The 21477-nt window shown below is 36.8% G+C and overlaps 1 protein-coding gene across 1 annotated transcript in view; it reads left to right on the top strand.

Moving 5' to 3' along the window:
- Positions 1-21477, top strand: part of UGGT2 (UDP-glucose glycoprotein glucosyltransferase 2) — a 236260-nt gene that overhangs the window by 113899 nt on the left and 100884 nt on the right. The window contains exons 17-22 of the mRNA XM_053563306.1: positions 1607-1771; positions 2266-2389; positions 2484-2582; positions 5459-5553; positions 11160-11366; positions 16125-16256. Of these exons, the coding sequence (XP_053419281.1) occupies positions 1607-1771; positions 2266-2389; positions 2484-2582; positions 5459-5553; positions 11160-11366; positions 16125-16256 (822 nt within the window). The remainder of the gene's footprint in view (positions 1-1606; positions 1772-2265; positions 2390-2483; positions 2583-5458; positions 5554-11159; positions 11367-16124; positions 16257-21477) is intronic.

Below are 21477 nucleotides of genomic sequence, written 5' to 3' on the forward strand. Positions count from 1 at the left end.
TCTGGCTCTTGCTTTTTCTTTCTCATACTTTTTCATTATCCCTGACCTAGTATCCCTAGTATATATACCGAGGGCAATAAAGTGAGACTCTGTCTCTACAAAAAAATAAAATAAGCAAATTTGATCATGTTGTTTGTCAAAAGCCCCTTAGGTAGAATTGGCCATGACCTCATTCATACCCCTCAGGGTACTATATTCGCATTTATTTTTAATGTATCCGTATCTCCCTCTATTAAACTCAGTCTCTTTAGGACAGAGTTTTCATAGCTTAATACATAGTAAGTGCCCAATATATGCAGAGATAGTGTAGAACTGTGGTGCAGCATTCACACTCCAGTTCAGACAGATCTGGATACAAATTGTGGTTCCAGAACATAGTAGCTATGTGACATGGGAAGTGAATTGATCTTTCTGTTTTGTCGTCTGTAAAATTTTTTTTTTTTTTTTTTGGCCAGGGCTGGGTTTGAACCCACCACCTCCGGCATATGGGACCGGTGCCCTACTCCTTGAGCCACAGGCGCCACCCTGTAAAATTAATAGTATTTGACTTCTTGGCGTATTTTTGAGAATATTGGCTATAGTAATCATAATACTTAGTATTGAATATCAGAGAAATTTCTTTCTCCTAAGATAAAATCAAATACTAAAGACCTTCATGATCTGTCTAAACCCCTCTGGCCCTTTATCTGACAATTTTCCCCCATATATCATAGCCCATAAACAGCAAATTTGGATTACCTAAATGTGCCATCTTCCCTTCCAGTCTTAGCTATGCTTTCTCTTCACTTAGAATGTCTTTTTTCACTTTAACTCCTTGGAAAATTTTTATTAATCCTTTAAGGCTTTTCAGTATTACTCCCTTACAGAAAGCTTCTCTCACCCCTTCCTCTCCATACTCAAACTTGGTTAGATGCTTCTCTTCTGGGTCTCCATAGAACTTTATACATGCCTATATTTTGTTTGTATAGATATGAATCCTGTGAGGGAAGAATTTCAGCTCTCTATTCAGTGTCTAGCCTAGTGCTGGTGACACGATTGAGTAAATGTTTATCGAACAAATAAATACAGGGATAAATAAGTTTCTGATGCAGATAAATGTTTTGGTTTTTATTTTCAAGTAAATGTCTTACTCTATATATGGGCCAGCAAACCCAGCCACTGCTTGTTTTTATGAATAAAGTTTGTTTTTCATTTGGGGTTTTTTGGGTTTTTTCAGATTAATGTGAGGGACTAGGTTACAATGTTTGCATTTGTTAGATAGAGTCCCTCTCGTGGTTTTGACACAATCATACTCATTTACTCCTTGTCTGTGTCTACTTTTGCAGTGTAAGTACATAACATCAAAGTTGAGTCATTGTGACAGACACTTGATAGCTCACAAAGCATCAAAAGTGGACTATCTGATGTTTTATAGAAAAAGTATTCAGATTCTTACACTGTGTAGATAAATTATTTTCCTTTAAGTAATGTTTGGAAAGAACAGATGAAATTAGCAAATCTGACATTTACTCTGTGGTATATATGTGGCTATTTCTCTTTTCCTTCTATATTTCTTTTCTAAACATCCATATTTTATCTACCACTCTGATATTTTTTAATTGACTAGGCTGGAGCAAACTTTTATAAGATGACTGGCCTGGGTCCTTTGCCTCAAGCTCTTTATAATGGTGAACCCTTTAGCAATGAAGAGTTGAATACTAAAGGACTAGAAATGGCTATTCTTCATAGAATGATGGATGCATCTGTAGATTTACAAAGAGAAGTTTTTATGGTAGGTAAGCAATTATGAGAAAATACATCATGAATGATATTTACAAACATTTTGTATTTAAAATTTGTAAATATTTTAAATATTTGTAAATATCAATTTTACATTTGTAAATATAAATTTTAATTTTGTGAAAGCAAAAAATGGAAACCTAATAAATACATGTATATGTAAAAATAAAAAAAATTTTTTTTAAATGATAACATTTCTTTTTTTATTGCTTTATGTAATCATAACTGTTTTGGTAAAAATTTCCATCCTTGTCATTTAATAGCAATGTAAAGCATAATTAAATTTATCTTGTGCATAATTATATCAAAAATTGCTTAATTGGAAAGAAGATTCTAATTTTTATAAGAAAATATATTGATTGCAGTAATCCTAAATTGCATATTATTGGTTTATTTTACACTAAGTAATCTTCAAATATATTGTATATTCTTAAAACATGCATATGAAGCACGTATATTATCTAAATAATGTTTTTGTTATTTTAGGGCACATTAAATGATATGACAAATATAATTGATTTTCTCATGGACAAGAGTAATGTTGTACCTCGTATAAATTCCTTGATTTTGCACACTACACATCAGTACCTTAATTTAATATCTACATCAGGTAAAATGATCCTCCATATATGCTCTACAAGTACTTGTTGAATTGTTCATGCTTTATTAATTCATTGTTTAACATTTAATATGAATTTTTTCAGTAACTGCTGATATTGAAGATTTCTCTACTTTCTTTTTCTTGGATTCACAAGATAAGAGTGCTATAATTGCAAAGAATATGTATTATTTAACCCCAAAAGGTAATAAGCATATATTATTTACCTAAATTTATTCCTAATGTGATAAAATCTATAAATTTTAGTAAAGGATGCATAATACAATTTGATCCATTGCTATATTTGGCGAGAGGCTTAGAGTTCAATTTGAGAGTTTGTAATTTTTAAGATTCAAGGATTGATTATGCTGAAAAATGATGCCTTCCATCATTATGCAGAGTTCATCTTGGTTTTTTGCCTTTTAAAAAAATAAGCTATTTTCACCTTTTAAAGAAAGGAATAAAACCTTTTCAATATTATATAAACTGATACAATGCATGAATAAAAGTACAATTCTCAGCTCAAAGAAAATAATTTTGCATTCTGATTAAATATCTGTTTGCTTAGGTTGGACGTCATAATCGACAGAGGATAGATAGTAACATTTAGAAGTAAGAATTTAGTCTAAAAAGAGATGTCTGCAGTGGGACCACAGATTTATTAGGGTGCAATTAAATATTCAGATAAATGAAGGTAATTAGAATTTGGCTGGTTTTGTTTTACTTTATTTTGTTTGGCCTGCTTTGTTTTAAAGGTAAAAACAAGACTCATTAAGTACAAGAAAACAAAAAGACTGATTTTGGTCTCAGTATAAAAGGAATGACATTCTAACAGAGTGATCTAAAAATGAAGTGAACTGTGTTTTAAGTCAGAAACTTTAATTGTGAGAGAGATTTAAAGCAAAGGCCTTACAAACAGTTTTTATGAATGCTATACATTAAGTTCAGGTTTCAACCACGTGGCCCCTGGATTACTGTCTAACAGATTCCATGGTTTATGTTCATAAAATAAGTCTGTCTACGGGAAATCTAAATAATAAAATGTAATTTAGTTCCCTCTTAAGATAGGCTACAGCTCTGTATATGCCAAGTGAAGGCAAAAGGGGATAGAAAAATAGGGAAGAAAATATAGAAACATTTACCAAATTCTGGGTTGTATTTCAAAATATATCTGGGCATCAGAATAAGTTAGCTTGTATCACTAATCCAGCATGGTGGCTCACATGCATAATCCCACCTACTTGGGAGGCTAAGGTGAGAGGACTGGATGATGCCAGGAGTTAAAGATCAGCCTGAGCAAAGTAGACCTCATGTTAAATAGAACACACTAAAATCTCCGTTATCTGGAGCTCCAGCAACTGGCATTCCCAAGCCACTGGCATGCAACCTGGCCTCCCTCTCCCCCTCAACCCCCGGCAAAAAAATCAGATTTTAAACTTGGTACCTTGTGCTATCAGTAAGCCGGATACTTTGCACTTCACTCCATGGCTCCCATGGTTCTCAGCACCCTGAAACATCTGTTTTGAGGACCTCTGCTGATTTCCTGGCTAGTCACAATTAGGTATGGATTGTCTTTCCACTGCTGCCATTATACTGCCCGGTGCATTTGTGGAACATTGTGATTATACAATACAGGTCTGTTTATCTGACTATAAGTAGACTGCTAACTGGTCATATTCTGCATACACTGTACTGCATTGCTGTTGTGCATCTGTTGATGCACATTGGTGCATACATTGTATACACATGTGTGTAGTATGGTATAACTATGTTATAGTAAATGAAGTTTGTCTTTATTTTTCTTAATTTGCTTTTAATTAGCGTATTTCAATATTGTTAAATTAATACAGAGTTTATAGTATGGTATGGGTTATAGAATTAGTTAGGCTTATTTTTAACAGTAACTCTCAAACAACCAGAAATTGCTTTTATCCAGAATCTACCAGTCCCCAGGGGTGCCAGATAATGGGGAGGTTACTATAGACAGATGATTGATGTATGGATGGATGGAAAGAAGGAAAGAAGCAGGGTGGGAGAGAGGGGAGAGGAGAGGAGGGGAAGGAGAAGACGTTCACCTACAATTTATGCTCCTTGGTTAAATCTCTTGCAATTTAAAAGAATGTTAACTAAAAAACTTATTTTCTATATATTTGCATTTTTATAAATGTATAACGAAATAACAGAGCTTTAAGAAATGTACTTAGCACTTCTGAAATTTTTCTATTTTACTAACTGATGGTGAAAGTGCTGACATTAAGAAGGCTTCAGAATTCTTTGTTTCTTCTTTGAAAAGAATATTTTACTACTGCCTTATTCTTAAGTTGCTTCTGAAGGTTGCAAATGGAGTAAATGCTGTCCTTTTTGTTACCTTTTTTTTTTTTTTCATTAACCAAAGCCAGTTTTTGTATAATTAGAAACTACCAACTCTGGCAATAAGTATAGTTCCAAATCTATGCAGGAATAAATTCATAGCAAATTTTTTACAGTAATTTTAAATTGGCCACCTGTTGTAAAGGACCAGTTTTTCTGGTTGTGATGACAGCCAGACAAGTGTCCTTTCAGGTGTTATAGGCTGAAGCCCTGAGAGATTAACTGTGATTTCAGAATGAAGATGGCTTCTTTCTATGGGTTTCAGACTCGCAATCTTTTCTGACAAGGGAATTGTATCAGTGCTGATAGAATGAGGTGATGTGAATTAGACCGAGTTAATGATAGCCAAACATTTTGAAATAAATGAATTATAACCTGATAAAATATTTCTTTTCTATACTTACTATTAAGTTTGATTATATCTGCTTTTACATAGATGTGGGTTATAAATATCCATTTTTTTTTTTTTTGCAAATAGAACTAGAAGGAAGGCATTTTTGCTCATCAGCCCTTGGAGCTTTCTCTTGTGCGAGTATAAAGCTTACATAATGAATTGCTTGCTTTTCTGGCATTTTTACACGTAAATACATGTGTGAAGATACTAATTTTAATATATTTGTCATTATATTTTTGTGTTAACTACAAATGTTTTCCTGCTTTTACTTTGATTTCAAAAAGAATTAATTTGACTAGACTGTTTGAAACTTTCAGATGACAATGTAATTTCTACAGTCACTCTCTGGATTATTGCTGATTTTGATAAACCATCAGGGAGAAAACTGCTTTTTTATGCATTAAAGCACATGGTGAGTATCTAGATATTCTTACCACAAAAATTTTTATTTGTTACAATTTTAAGAAAGCAATATTTAGAACATGTATTAAATCTTTATTTCCTTCCATGTTAGCATATTAGTTAATTTGGTTAAAACATGGTACTGAGGAGACTAAGACAGGAGTTCAGATTCAGTCTCCATGTAAAACAGGAAAAGACTTGTAACCCATACATTCTCTGGTAGTCTTTGTGATCAGAGATGTGTATGTCTAAGTATTGGTTACAAGTATTGCTATTAAGGCAAAGCAAATAATCCTAGAGCTTACCTCTGTGACCCTAGTTACTTTTTACCAACAGTAGCTTTTAATAGCAATTTTTGTCACATAATTAAACAGCACTTTCTCTCCCTGATTGTTTAAGAATGACTAAATTTATCTTCCTGGAGACTATTTTAAGCCTCAAGTCAATCTTAATTTTATAGTTACCAATGTACTTGAGGAAGACACATTTCTATATTTATTTTAAAGTACTCTTTTATAACCTTCTGCATTTCTAAGGAACATTTAAGTCTATCTAGATAAAAAAAACACTTAAGAAACATAAACCTTAATATTTTATGAAGTTTTTTCTTCAGCTAAATGTAAATTTATTACACTTACTTCATAACTTTTTGGCTTAAAACAATGAATATTTATTTTCCTCCCCAGTTTCTGAGATTCAAGAATTTGGGAGCAACTTAGTTCAGTGGTTCTGGGTTGGATTTTTTCATGAGGGTGCAGTCAAGATTTTGGTTATATCACATAGTTACAGACATCTGAAGGCTTGACTGGAGTTGTAAGATGAGCTTCTAAGATGGCTTGCTACCTGCCTGTTAGCAGGAGTCCTTGGTTTTTCAGTGGCTTTTAGCAGGGCATTTCACTGGTGTTGCTGAAGTATCCTCACAGCTTGGTAGCTGGCTTTCTCCAGAATGAATGATAAAGAGATTAGAACCACAGGAACAATGTCATTTATGATCTAGCCTCAAAATCCACACCCTGTATTTCCTGTTTGTTTCATAGATCACTTCTGTTCACTCTGGGAAGAGGATCATTGGGGGCATCTTAGAGACTGGCTACCACATGAAGAATAAATAAATACATTTTAAATTAAATATTATAATATCTGCTAAAATAATTTTCATATTATATTACACTAAACAAGGTCAGAATGCATTTGGGCTTTTTTTAGTGGCCCACAGACCAGCAAATTTCAAAGCAAGGTGGTTTGGAATCTGTGGAACAATAGCTACCTATTGGACTTCCATCTGCCCTTCTTAAGAAGTTCTATCAGCATATTCTCCAAGAAGCTCACAAACTGCTTTCCCCAGGAATTGTAATGTGAATAGAAGATAACCTATTTGCTGTGTACACGAGAAAAAGTGCTGCATACCTCATTACTGAGTGTAACTATGGTCACCTTTGAAGTACTCCTCTTGGGAAGCGATGTGCCAGTGAAATAGTCCACCCTTTAAAGCAATTTTTCTGGATGAGTTTGCAAACTTAGTTGTCAGGCCTCGTAAGATGACAGCTGTGAAGGCCATTCCAGAAAAAGAATTCCAAAATTGTCTTAAAGGGTGGACTAGGCCCTGGCATCAGTGCATAGATTCCCAAGGGGGTACTTTGAAGGTAACTGTAGTGATATTCAACAATGAGTCATACAGATAGCACTTTTTCTAGGATAAATTCACAAACTTGATTGTCAGACCTCATATTTGATTAAAAAAAAAGAAAGACTGAAAACTCCATCATCAAAGTGCTAATATTAAAATTTAAAAGCAATAGCAACTTAAATTTCTCTCAAGGAGGGTAAAGAAAAGGATATGATAAAGCTAAGAACATAAAGTATAAGGAAATAGAAGACAAACATCTAGTAGTTATGGTCCCCAAAGCCAAAAGTTGCATCTGTATTAATAAAAATAATAAAACACCTGGTGAAACAGGTCAAGAAAGTTATCAAGAGTAAACCCAATCAGAGGGAATGTTACCTTCCTGTGGACATGGCAGAGGGAAAAAGAAGATATTTTTAATTATCAAAGAAACTAAATAATTTAAATATTTCAAAAGAGAAAACCTCAGACTCATGTGATCATAGTGAATTAAACCAGGTGTCAGTCTAACATAAATTTTTTCATAGAATATAAAAGTAAATAATATATCCAAACTTATTTTACAAGACCACATTATTTGAAAACCAAATGCCTGAAAGGGCATTATATAAGAATGGAAAACTATAGGCCAATCTTACTCATGACCATACATGCCAAAATCCTAAACAAGTAAAAATAGTAAACAGTATAAAAATCAAAAAGGAAGGATTTAAATTGTTCTCAAATTGTTTACATAGAATATCCATACATAGAATATCCATCTGTACATACATAAATTACTAGAATTAATTTTTTTAATTTACTTATTTTTATTATTATTAAATCATAGCTATGTATATTAATGCAATTATGGGGTACAATGTGTCAAGCACATTTTGATTTAGCCAAATTGTTTAATACCAATTCAAGATATAAAGAATTCTATTTTTAAGAGTTGCAACAAACGGGTGGCGCCTGTGGCTCAAAGGAGTGGGTGCTGGCCCCATATGCCGGGGGTGGCGGGTTCAAACCCAGCCCTGGCCAAAAACTGCAAAAAAAAAGAGTTGCAACAAACAAACAAAAAATGCATTATTTTTTAATTAATATAGGGGTGCATACAATTAGGTTACATTGTTTCTTTTTGTTAGGTAAAGTCAGTTGTATTTGAGTCCTTCACCCAGGGGGTGTGCTGTGTACCCCGACATTATACCTGTTAGGCAGGAGTTTACTGAGCCCCTTCCCCGCTGCCCTTCATGAATTCGATTGTGTTTTTCTCTCATATGGGCCTGTAGTTGTTCATCTACTAGTTTCAAATTAGTATTAAATGCATGGGATACTTGCTTTTCCATTCTTGAGATACTTTACTGAAAAGAACGTGCATCAGCTCCATCCAGATAAATACAAAAGATGTAAAGTCTCCATCTTTTTATAGCTGAACACTATTCCATGGTACACATATACCACAGTTTGTTAATCCATTGATGGGTTGCTGGGCACCTGGGTTGTTCCCATATCTTTGCAATTGTGGAGTGAGCTGCTATAAACATTCAAGTGCAGACTTCCCTATGATAAAATGAATTTTTTTCTTTCATGTAGATATCTAATAATGGGATTGTGGGATAAAATGGAAGTCTACTTTTAGCTCTTTGAGGATTACTCCATACTTCTTTCCAAAAAAGTTGTATTAGTTTGCAATCTCACCACGGTATATAAGTGTTCATTTCTCATCTGCAGCTTTGGGACTTTGTGATGTGAGCTATTCTCACTGGAGTTAGGTGATATCTCAAGGTGATTTTGATTTCTATCTCTGTGATGCTTAGGGACAATGAGCATTGTTCCATGAGTTTGCTAGCCATTCTGTCCTGTTGGGAGAAGGTTCTATTGCTAAGAAATGCAATTTAAATAAAGGTACCTTTTACAATAGTATCAAAAATATCAAACACTACCAATAAATGTAACAAAATATGTTTAAGACCTTTATACAATATGATGTATTGAGAGAAATACAGAAGTCCTACGTGAAAGGAGGGATATATACCTTTGAATCAGAAGACTCAATGTTATATAGATGCCAATTCTCCCAAAATTGGTCGATAAATTTATTGCAATTTCAATACAAATCTCAGTATTTTTTATAGAAATTTTCAAGGTGATTTGTAAACTTTTTTTTATTTGAGACAGAGTCTCATGATGTTGCCCTGGGTAGAGTGCTATGGCATCACAGCTCACAGCAAGCTCAAACTCTTGTGTTTAAGTGATTCTCTTGTCTCAGCCTCCCAAGTAGCTGGAACTACAAGTGCCTGCCACAACGTCCGGCCATTTTTTGTTGCAGTTGTCATTGTTGTTTATCTGGCCCAGGCCAGGTTCGAACCCGCCAGCCTTGTTTTGTGTGGCTGGCGCTGAAACCACTGTGCTACAGGCGCCAAGACTGATTTGTAAACTTTTATAGAGATTCAGAGCACTAAGATTTGCTGAAATAATCTTAAAGCAGAGGAAAAAGGGATAATTGCTCCAGTGGATATCAAGATCTTTTATAAAGCTACAGAATTGAAGACAATTGGGTTTTAGCACAAGGATAGAAAAATAGAGTGACGGAAGAAGGATAGAAAATCTGGAAAATCCCTGTATGTATTATAAAGCATACTATAAAGCTGACCTTATGGAACGGTAGGGTAGTCTTTGAAACTTCCTATTTTTCATGTTGTACATAAAAGTTGATTCCAAAAACATTGCAATCTATACCCAAAAAATGAAATAATAAATCTTCTTGAAGATAATAAAGATTATTTTTATGACTGCAGAGTAGGGAAAGATTTCTAAAACAAAAGCCATCAGGTTAAATACCAATAAATTGAACCACATTGAAATTAAGAACCAACTACTTTCCATCAGAAATTCCATCAGTAAGAGTAAAAACACACCACAGAATGGGAGAAGACATCTGTACACCTATAACCAAAAATATTACTCATGTCTTACAAATCAAACTTATATAAATCAGGGAAAAATTATAATCCAATAAAATGCTGGTGAACGATTGAAGAGGCAAGACAGAAAAGAGACCAATTAACATATTGACAGATTTTAGTATCATTAGTTATGAGAGAAAAACAAAACTCCAGTGAGGTATCTTTACATATGTACCAGAATGATATAAATTTATAAGTCCGATGATACAAACTGCTACTGAAACTGTGAGGTTACACAACTCTTAGAGCTTGCTGGTGGGAGTAAAACCTAGTACTAAATATTTTGAAAACTGTTAAGCATCTTCTAAAACTGGAGATGTGTGTATCCTATTTGTAGAGCTCTAAACTAGAAAAAGCTCAAAAGTCCAGCAAGAGTACAATGGATAATGAAGGTATGTTCATACCATGGAATTCTGTATGGTATTAAAAACTAACTGCAGCTACAGAAAACAACTGATAAATCTCACATTATGTTGAGGGGGGGAAAAGAGTACAAATAATGTATACAGTCTTATTGCAGTTAAATGACATTTAAACTAGATTAAATATTTAGCAATGCAAGCTTAGGGGGTAAACTATAAAGAAAAGCAAGAATGTAAGAACGTTATTGCCATAAATGATAGAATATTGATGGTCTTTAGAAAAGAGGAGGGTGTAATAATTGGCAGAGATATGATGGGTTGCTTGCCAGGGCTCTGTTTTCTTGACCTGTGTGGCAGTTTCACAGGTTAGTTCACTGAGCTCTACATATTTGTTCTGTATGTTTTTATATGTGTTATTTTACATTCTCACAAAAAAGATTAAACTATTTCATTACAAAAGAATATCTATGCAAAGATGTGAAGCAATTAGAGTTAGTAAAAAAAAATGATTGGGGGGCTATTTTGATGATATATCACATTCAGTACAGTGAAAATAGAAAGGCTTTGACAGTGAAAGATGGTACATAGTATAATGACCAAACTTGACAGGAAAGAAAATATGTTCAATTGTAAAAAGCCATATAAGAAACTGGTCTTTAAAACCTATAAATGTGTTTTGCAGAAAACAAGTATTCATTGTCGACTGGGTGTTATTTATAATCCTACATCAAAAATAAACGAAGAGAACACAGCTATTTCTAGAGGAATTTTGGCAGCTTTTCTTACACAGAAAAACAGTTTTTTGAGAAGCTTTCTCATGAAACTGGCCAAGGAAGAAACTGCTATAGCCATTTACTCTGGAGAAAAAATGAAAACATTCCTTACTGAGGTCAGTAGCTATTTGTTTAAAATAAGTTTGTATTGCATATTTCAAAAGCATAGGTCAGTATATTTGGAGATGTATTACTGACAAACATCAATAAATAAATGTAATTAACGGGGATAATAAACATTCATTTTAAAATGGAAAAAGATAAACATTAAGTAATATGACTTGTACAGAGGCATTGAACAAATCAAAATTTATATATTTCATTAATCATGTTATGATTGTTGAAGTTGATGGCATTATAGTTAGAATATATACTTAAGTGTAGGATTGGGGGTTGAAAATTTATATAAATAACTCAGGTATTATACCGCAGAGATCCATTATGGGAAGAATTGGAAAGATGAAGAAAGATTCATTATCCATGCAAAAAACATCTATTGACAATTTATCTGACAATGGAGATAAAATTGTAAACAAGGCAGATAGAATCACTGCTGTTTTGTTTTTTTTTATTAAATCGTAGCTATGTACGTTAATGCGATCATGGGGCACCATACACTGGTTTTTGTTTTTTTTTTTAGTTCTGTTTTTTATTCCCTGTGGGATGCACCCCACTTTAAATCAGAACTGTGAGGGTGCGCATGTAAGCTTTTTATAATGTTTCTTATTGAGAATTGTTCTCTGGGGTTGTCTGCGAGAACAGAGGAATTCGAGGCATCCTCCTCCTTCTCGTCTGTTTTTTTTTCTTTTTCTTTTTTTTATTAAATCATAGCTGTGTACATTAAGGCAATCATGGGGCCACCATACACTGGTTTTATAGACCGTTTGACACACTTCCATCACACTGGCTAACATAGCCTTCCTGGCATTTTCTTAGTTATTGTGTTAAGATGTTTATATTCTACATTTACTAAGTTTCACATATACCCTTGTAAGATGCACCGAGGGTGTAATCCCACCAGTCACCCTCCCTCTGCTCACCTCCCCCCTCCCTCCCCTCCCTTTCCCACTTTACCCTATTCTTAGGATATAACTGGGTTATAGCTTTCATGTGAAAGCCATAAATTAGTTTCATAGTAGGGCTGAGTACATTGGATACGTTTTCTTCCATTCTTGAGATACTTTACTAAGAAGAATATGTTCCACCTCCATCCATGTAAACATGAAAGAGGTAAAGTCTCCATCTTTCTTCAAGGCTGCATAATATTCCATGGTGTACATATACCACAATTTATTAATCCATTTGTGGATCGATGGGCACTTGGGCTTTTTCCATAGCTTAGCAATTATGAACTGGGCTGCAATAAACACTCTGCTACAAATATCTTTGTTATGATGTGATTTTTGGTCTTCTGGGTATATGCTTAGTAGAGGAATTATAGGATTGAATGGCAGATCTATTTTTAGATCTCTAAGTGTTCTCCAAAGATCTTTCCAAAAAGAATGTATTAATTTGCATTAATTGTGGAGAAGTGTTCCCTTTCCTCCACATCCACGCCAACATCTCTGGTCTTGGGATTTTGTGATATAGGCTAATCTTACTGGAGTTAGATGATATCTCAAAGTATCAAATGCAAATCAAAGTTTTGATTTGCATTTCTCTGATGATTAAAGATGATGAACATTTTTTCATATGTCTGTAGGCCGTGCACCTGTCTTCTTCAGAGAAGTTTCTCTTCAAGTCCCTTGCCCAGCCTGCGATGGGATCCCTTGTTCTTTTCTTGCTTATACGTTTGAGTTCTCTGTGGATTCTGGTTATTAAACCTTTGTCGGAGACATAACCTGCAAATATCTTCTCCCATTCTGAGGGTTGTTTGATTACTTTACTTACTGTGTTCTTGGCTGTGCAGAAGCTTTTTAGTTTGATCAGGTCTCAGTAGTGTATTTTTGAAGCTGCTTCAATTGCCCAGGGGGTCCTCTCATAAAATATTCACCCAGACCGATTTCTTCAAGAGTTTTCCCTACACTTTCTTCTAGTATTTTTATAGTTTCATGTCTTAAGTTTAAATCTTTAATCCAGTGAGAGTCTATCTTAGTTAATGGTGAAAGGTCTGGGTCCAATTTCAGTCTTCTACAGGCTGCCAACCAGTTCACCCAGCACCATTTGTTAAATAGGGAATCTTTTCCCCACTGAATGTTTTTAATTGGCTTGTCAAAGATCAAATAACGGTAAGTAGCTGGGTTCATCTCTTGTTTCTCTATTCTGTTCCATAAATCTACCACTGTGTTTCTGTGCCAGTACCATGCTGTTTCGATCAATTTATAGTACTATCAATTTATAGTACACTCTGAGGTCTGGTAGTGTGATCAATTTATAGTACTATCAATTTATAGTACACTCTGAGGTCTGGTAGTGTGATCAATTTATAGTACTATCAATTTATAGTACACTCTGAGGTCTGGTAGTGTGATTTCTTCTGCTTTGTTTTTATTTCTGAGTAATGTCTTGGCTATTTGAGGTTTTTTCTGATTCCATATAAAACAAAGTATTATTTTTCAAGATCTTTAAAGTATGACAGTGGAGCTTTAATAGGGATTACATTAAAATTATATATTGCTTTGGGTAGTATGGACATTTTAACAATGTTGATTCTTCCCAGCCATGAGCATGTTATGTTTTTCCATTTGTTAACATTGTCAGCTATTTCTTAGAGTTTCATAGTTCTCTTCATGGAGATCTTTCACATCCTTTATTAGATAAACTCCCGAATATTTCATCTTCTTTGGCACTACTGTGAATGGAGAATAGAGTCCTTAACTGTTTTTTCAACTTGACTATTGTTGGTATAGATAAAGGCTACTGATTTATGAATATTGATTTTGTAACCTGAGACGCTGCTGTATTCCTTGATAACTTCTAACAGTTTTGTCATAGAATCCCTGGTGTTTTCCAGATATACAATCATATCATCTGCAAAGAGCGAAAGTTTGATCTCTTCTGACCCTTTATGGATACCCTTGATTGCCTTTTCTTCCCTAATTGTGATGGCTAAAACTTCCATTACAATGTTAAAGAGCAGTGGAGACAATGGGCAACCTTGTCTGGTTCCTGATCTGAGTGAAAATGATTTCAATTCAGCTCCTTCATATTAACTTTAGTGAAGTTATTTATGATGTGTCTGTGGGATGTCTCATTTGTATTGAGTCGTGCTGGGGTTCTGAAACTGTCTGCTATCTGAACTTCAAAATCTCTTGGCATGTCTGGAAAGTTCTCTCTCATAATTTCATGGAGAAGGGCCTCTGTGCTTTCCAAAGCCACTTCATCGCTTTCAGGGATTCCAATGAGGTGGATATTAGCCTTCTTCGAATTATCCCAGAGCTCTCTGAGAGAATGATCCACTTTTGGTCTTCATTTCTCATCCATTTGAGAGTTTGGGAACGTTCAAAAGCTTTGTCTTCAATATCAGAAATCCTTTCTTCTGCTTGCTCCCCTCTGGTACTGAGGGATTCTACTGTATTTTTCAGATCTTTCAGGGCTGCAAATTCTTGCTTCAGTGTGTCAAAATCTTTGGTGGTTTTGTCTTTAAATTCGTTGAATTCTTGAGACAACTTTTGAATTGCTCCTCGAGTTTCTATTTGCAAATTTTCCTCCATTCTATTAATCTTGTTTGTAATCCACATTCTGAATTCGATTTCTTACATCTCAGCCTCTGGGCACCACCACTCCAGCATGGTTCCCTCTCAGCCGACCGTCGTCCTCTCCTCACTCCTATGCCACAGAATCAGCACTGGCCCGCAGTATTCCATGCCCTGTCCACACCTCTCGATAAAACACCCAAGAATCTGGACTCCTGGGGGACAGGCCTCCAGACCTCAGAGTGAGAGTGGAGGGGGAGTTCTGGGAGCTCAGAATTGCAGGTAGAGAATATATACAGTTTTACACAGTTTCATGCCTGGCAGGAGAGTGCCGTGGCACCCTAGTAGGGGAAGTAGGTCCAGTTTTTTAGAGGGTCTCTCCCGTGGAGTGTGATGGGAGGACTTTTGAACTCTTCTTATTTGTTTATGGGGTACTCCAAGCCGTTCTCATGGGGGAGAGTACTCCCATCCATTTAGTGATGGGTTTTTTACCTTTTGTTTGTATTCTGGGGGTCGCAGCTTGCCTTAGAAGGGTTGATGTGTGTTCTTTAATCTTATCTCTTGGTGCAGCTCTGATCTGACAGGTTACTTGCTAAATTTCTGTCCTTTAACTCTCCTTCTTGGTGGGAGCCTCTGTGGAAAGCTGGCTTCAGTCAGCCATCTTGTCTTCGTCCCCCAGAATCACTACTGTTTGTGGAGCTCACATTGTAGCAGTAAAGACTGACAAAACAAGTGGTCGTGGGGCAAAAATAAAGAAACATAATAGCATGTATAATTTGAGGGATGCCATTTTAAATGGAATGGTCAGGGAAGGCATCTCTAATTTGAACAGACCTCTGAATGAAATGAGAAATCAAGCCATGGGAAAGTCTGTGAGTGTAGTGTACCAGGATTCAGGAACACAGTAAATCTAAAGGCCTGAAACAATTTTGCCACCACTGAGGTACAGTCAGAAAATCATCATTACCAGAATAGAATGAGTGATATGGAAAGTATAGGATATGAAATCAGAGAGATGAACTCACATATGTCAAGCACTTGCAGGATATGGTAAGAAATTGAAATTTTTTTAGTGTATTTGGAAGCCATTGAGGAATTTTAAGCATAAATCTCCTAAAATCATAATTCAGTATATTTTCAAATTTTATACAAATATTGAAATAGGTTTTGTTGAGAAAATGATTTAATATATTCACTGTTCTCTGATTAGCGTCATCTCTCTCTTAACTTTTGCTTTAGGGCATGGATAAGAATACTTTTGAGAAAAAGTACAACACTGTTGGAGTGAATGTTTTCCGAACTCACCAGTTGTTCTGTCATGATGTTCTTAAACTGCATCCTGGAGAACTAGGTATTGTCAGCAATGGGAAAGTAAGTAGAAAAAGCAATTGGCCCTTTCTCTCAGTGACACTGTAATGCAGTGACCTCAGATGTTTTTCTGTCAACGGACAGTGCTCATATGCTGAACCTACCAGACAGGGCTCAGCATAAATAAAATGGGGGCATGACACTACCTTTACCCTTCCCCCTTTCTATGATAATGATAAATGCAGGTGAGGAAGAAGGTTCTCTGTGTGCCTGGCTTTATTTTGTTCTAAGTGTAAGTATTAAAACAATATCTTAGTACACATTGTACACTGTTGGAGTTCCTGTGGTAAGTCCATTGTTATCTCTTCTTGTGCCTTTTGTCTAGCTGATTATGTTAAATGATAATTAGATATTTTTATAAATTTTGAAGCATAAAATAACTGGCCACATATTTATTAAACTTTAAAAGCTATAGGGAAAATCACTCTTACTCCCACCATCCTAATAAAATGTAATGTTTATAGTTTATTGTTGAAATCTTTTCTTTTATCTACCATGCATAAGTCTGGTTATTTTAACTACATGATTGTAATCTTTTTATATTATGGTTCTTTCCCTCAACATATCACAAGCATTTTTCTGATTAGAGTCTTTAGACACATACAAAATAAGTGGATATCATCTATGTATTAAGGTTAATATTTTTAATAAGATCATCTTATTTCTTACAAATTATTTAAGTAAAAAATAATCTGATGTCTAGATTTATTAAGAAATCAATTCATGCAATATGTTTGACAGATTTTTGCCTTGAATTATCTCTATCCCTATATCATCTTGAAAGTTCTATACTATTAATGTTTTGTTTTCCATGTTTTTATGAATTTTGTTCACCTGCATGTTAGACTTGGATTTATCTATATACAGTGCTTACAAATTTGTAACAACATCTGCCATTTATTATTGTAAAAAACATTAGTGAATTGTGATAGTGAATGAGGTAGAAGCCCAGAAATGGCGTTGCTTTTTCTCTGTAACAGTTGCTTTGGGTGGAAACAGCTTTTTCTTCAATTGTTGGGGATTCTTTGAGGGTATGGAGAACCAGGTTACATTGATTGCTTTTGTTAGCTAAGGACCCTCTTGTAATTGTGTCCTGCCCCCAGAAGGTGTATCACACCCCTTGTCCCTTTCAACCCCTTACCTCCTTCCCTTTCTCAGCTATCCCCATTCCCTCACCCTCCACCCCCCACTGTGTACTAGGACCATAATTGTCCTCATATAAGAATTGAATACATAGGATTCTTGTTTCTCCATTCTTGTAATGCTTTACTAAGAATAATGTATTCTACATCTATCCAGGTTAATACAAAAGATGTAAAGTCTCCACCTTTTTTAGTGACTGAATAGCGTTCCATGGAATACAAATACTACAGCTTATTAATCCATTCCTGGGTTGGTGGGCATTTAGGCTTTAGGTTTCCAAATTTTGGCGATTGTAAATTGAGCTGGGGTAAACAGTCTAGTGCAAGTGTCCCTGTAAAGGGGTTTTTTTTCTTCTGGGTAAACGCCCCGCAATGGGATTGCAGGATCAAATGGGAGGTCTCACTTGAGTTCTTTGAGAGTTCTCCATACTTCCTTCCAGAAAGGTTGTACTAGTTTGTAGTCCCACCAACACTGTAAAAGTATTCTCTATATTCTCTCCACATATGTGCCAGCATCTACAGTTTTGAGATTTTGTGATGTGGGCTGTTCTCACTGGGGTTAGATGATATCTCAGGGTGGTTTTGATTTGCATTTCTCTAATAATTAGGGACGATGAGCATTTTTTCATATGTTTGCATCTTATAGTGACCTAATCTTTGATAAACCAAACAAGAACATACCCTGAGGGAAAGAATCCCTATTCAATAAATGGTGCTGGGAGAACTGGACATCCACATATAAAAAACTGAAACTGGACCTGCACCTTTCTCCACTCACAAAAATAGATTCAAAATGGTTGAAAGACTTAAATTTAAGGCACAAAACAGTTAAAATCCAGTGTGGGGAAAACACTGGAAGCTTTTGGCCTGGGGAAGGACTTTATGAGGAAGACTTCTGTGGCAATTGCAGCAACAAAAGTAAACAAGTAGAACTAAATGAAATGAAAAGCTCTGTACAGCTAAGGCAACAACAACCAAAGCAAACAGACAACATATACATTGGGAAAGGGTATTTGCATATTTTGATTCAGACAAAAGCTTGATAACTAGGATCTAGAGAGAACTCAAATTAATAAACATAAAAATAGCCAACAATCCCTTAGATCACTGGGCAAGAGAGATGAATAGAACCTTCTCTAAAGAAGACAGATGAATGGCTAACAAACATAGGAGGAAACTGCTTTTAAAAGCAGTTTTTAAATACATGGCTGTCTTTGTCTGGGATAAACATTTTAAGGGATAAAGTAGAAAAAAATGGCAACCTGCTTTATCTGGCATCTTGCCATCCCTACATTAGGAAAAAGCCACCCTGTGTTTCCTTTATCATTGTTTAGTATAATTCATATAGCATTATTGATATTAATGATAAATATTTGATATAGCTATATTCAATTTAGTTCTCATAAAACTTATATCAAAACAAAACTATTTTTGTCCTCATTTTCTTCAGATTGACAAAAAATTAGTAATTTGATACCTACTGCAAACCAAATGTACTTCTACATTCTGAAGGTATAGCAGTGAACAAACTTGTTTTCATGGGGCTAACATTTTTGTGGGCAGAGACAGACAGAAAGCAGTATCCTCAATGGTAAGATGTCTGTCTTAAGTCTGTACATGCTGCTATAACATGATACCACAGATAGAGAATTTATAAAGAACAGAAACTTACTTTTTACATTCTAGAGGCTGAGAAGTCCAAGGTCAAAGTACCGGCATTGGTGTCTGGTGAGGGGGGCTCTCTGGTTCTAAAATTGCTCTTTGATGCTGTGTCCTCACATGGTGGAAGGTGGAAGGAGAACAGAGCACTACCTTCAATCTTGAGCTCTTATATTGCAAGGGGGATAATCTTATCCATGAGGGAAGACTAGGAGATTTACAGAGTATGGAAATTTGTTCTCTGACAGTTCTGGAGGCTGAGAAGTCCAAGATGAAGTTACTGGCATCTGACATGGGCTTTCTTGCTGCATCCTCACATGCCAGAAGGCAAAGAGTAAAAAGGGGAATGAATGAATGCTGGATCCCCACTGGCAGAAGATAGCAAACTCACTTCCTGAAAGCCCTTTTTTATGGTGGCATTAATTCATTCATGAGGGCTATGCACTCATGACCTAAAAACCTCCCATTAAGCCCCATCTCCCAACAATATTGCATTGCGGGGATTAAGATTCAACATAAATTTTGGAGGAGACCAAAACATTCAAACAGTTGCACGGGAATTCTGGGAAGATGGCCGACTGGTAGCAACCCTTGGCAGAGGCTCCTGAGCAGAGGAAGAAAAACTGGACGGAATTTGACTCTATGAAGCCAAAGACAGGGATCTGAGCCAAGAAAGAAGTTCGGCAAGCTATAACTCCAAGCAAGAGCATTCAAGAAAACAAATTACAGGTACAAAGCCTATCAAATAGAGGATGGGAGACCCCTCTCCCAAGCACGGGGCCTGCTGCAGGCTATCTGCAAATGAGCAGGGAACAAAAGACCTCTCATTTTACCTCACTGGAGAGAGCCACTAAACTCCAGGTCTCTTTCTCCAGGGAGGTCCCACTGATGAACCTAAATACCACCCCACCAGGCATAAAATTGAACAGATGTTTTCCCCCACAAGTCCAAACTCCCAGTCCATCCACCCTTTCCCCCCTCACATGGCGGCCTGAAGTTCTGCCCCCACAGAGCACAGAGGGTTTGGTCTTCTCCTGAGAGAACTGGGCATAGTGTAGATTGCCAACCATCAGGACGGAATCTGTGACTAACAGGGAAGAAAGAGGGTGTGGGAAGAAAGGGACACTTGGCAGGAGGAGGAGTAGTCCCCTGGTTATGACTATGCCTAGCCAGGGGTAGTGTTGACTCTCAGTTTGGGCTGTGTCTGGCAGGATGGGATACAGAACCCCCGGCTCTGACAGCACCCACAGTGGGGGAGTGGTTGCCCTGTGTGGATTGAGTCTGGCAGACAGGGCTGGTCCCCAGTTCCTGCGGGGCCTGCAAGCAAAGGCTTGATAGGTGTGGACTGCAACCTGAGAGCAAGGGCATGGTCCTCTGATTCCAAAAGAACCCTCAAGCAGTGGCTTACTGGGTGTGAGCCAAGACCTGAGGGGTAGGGCGTGCTCCACTGTCTCCAGCAGGGCTGGTAAGCAGAGGATTACGAGGTGAGGACTGAGACCCGTGGGTGGAGTGAGGTGCCCTGACTCTAACAGAGCCTGCAAACAGAGGCTTGCCAGACAGTGAAATGAGACTGTCAGGCAGATGCATGGTCCCTGACTCCAATTGGTCTGGAAAGCAGAGGCTAGCTGTGTGTGGACGGAGACTGTAGGGCAGGGCCCAGTGTTCTGACTCCAACAGAGCCTATGAAAAGAGGCTTGCCAGGCAGTGGACTGAGACTGGCAGGTGGGGGCATGGTCCCCTGACTCCAACTGGTCTGGCAATTAGAGGGTAGCTGTATGTGGACTGAGACCCGTGGGTGGAGGTGTGGCCCCTGGCTCTAGCTAGGCCTATGAGCAAAGAAGCAGACAACGGTGTGGACTGAGTCTGGCAGGCGGGAATGTGCATCCCTGCCTCCAGTTGTGCTGTTGGAGACCCTTGAATCCCTCTCTGTTGGCTCGTTCTCATGGGAACGGCTCACAATATACTTTCTACAAACGAGCGAGCAGAATTCAAACGTCCTCCCATTTTATCCCACCGTAGAGACCCTCTCATAACTGGACCTCCTTCCCCTACTAGGGTGCCATGGCACTCTCCTCCCAGGCATAAAACTATATAAAATTTTATATATTCTCTACCTGTAATCCTGAACTCCCAGCACTCCCCTCCACTCTCACCCCAGTGTCTGTAAGCCTATCCCCCAAGAAGTCCATATTCTTGGGCATTTTCTCAAGAGATGTGGACAGGGCATGGGCTGCTGCAGGTCTGTGCTGATTCTGTGGCACAGTGGGTAAGGAGAATATGGTTGGACTGAAGGAACCATAAGGGAAAGGGAGAGGCGGTGCCCTTGGGCACAGAATAGCAGCAGCAGCAGCAGTGGGAACTATATGGCTCACACCCCTGGGGATATTTTGGAGACATACTCACTGTCTCTCTGGGCAGCCAGA

Source organism: Nycticebus coucang, chromosome 15 (genome assembly GCF_027406575.1).
Source record: "Nycticebus coucang isolate mNycCou1 chromosome 15, mNycCou1.pri, whole genome shotgun sequence".
NCBI lineage: Eukaryota > Metazoa > Chordata > Mammalia > Primates > Lorisidae > Nycticebus > Nycticebus coucang.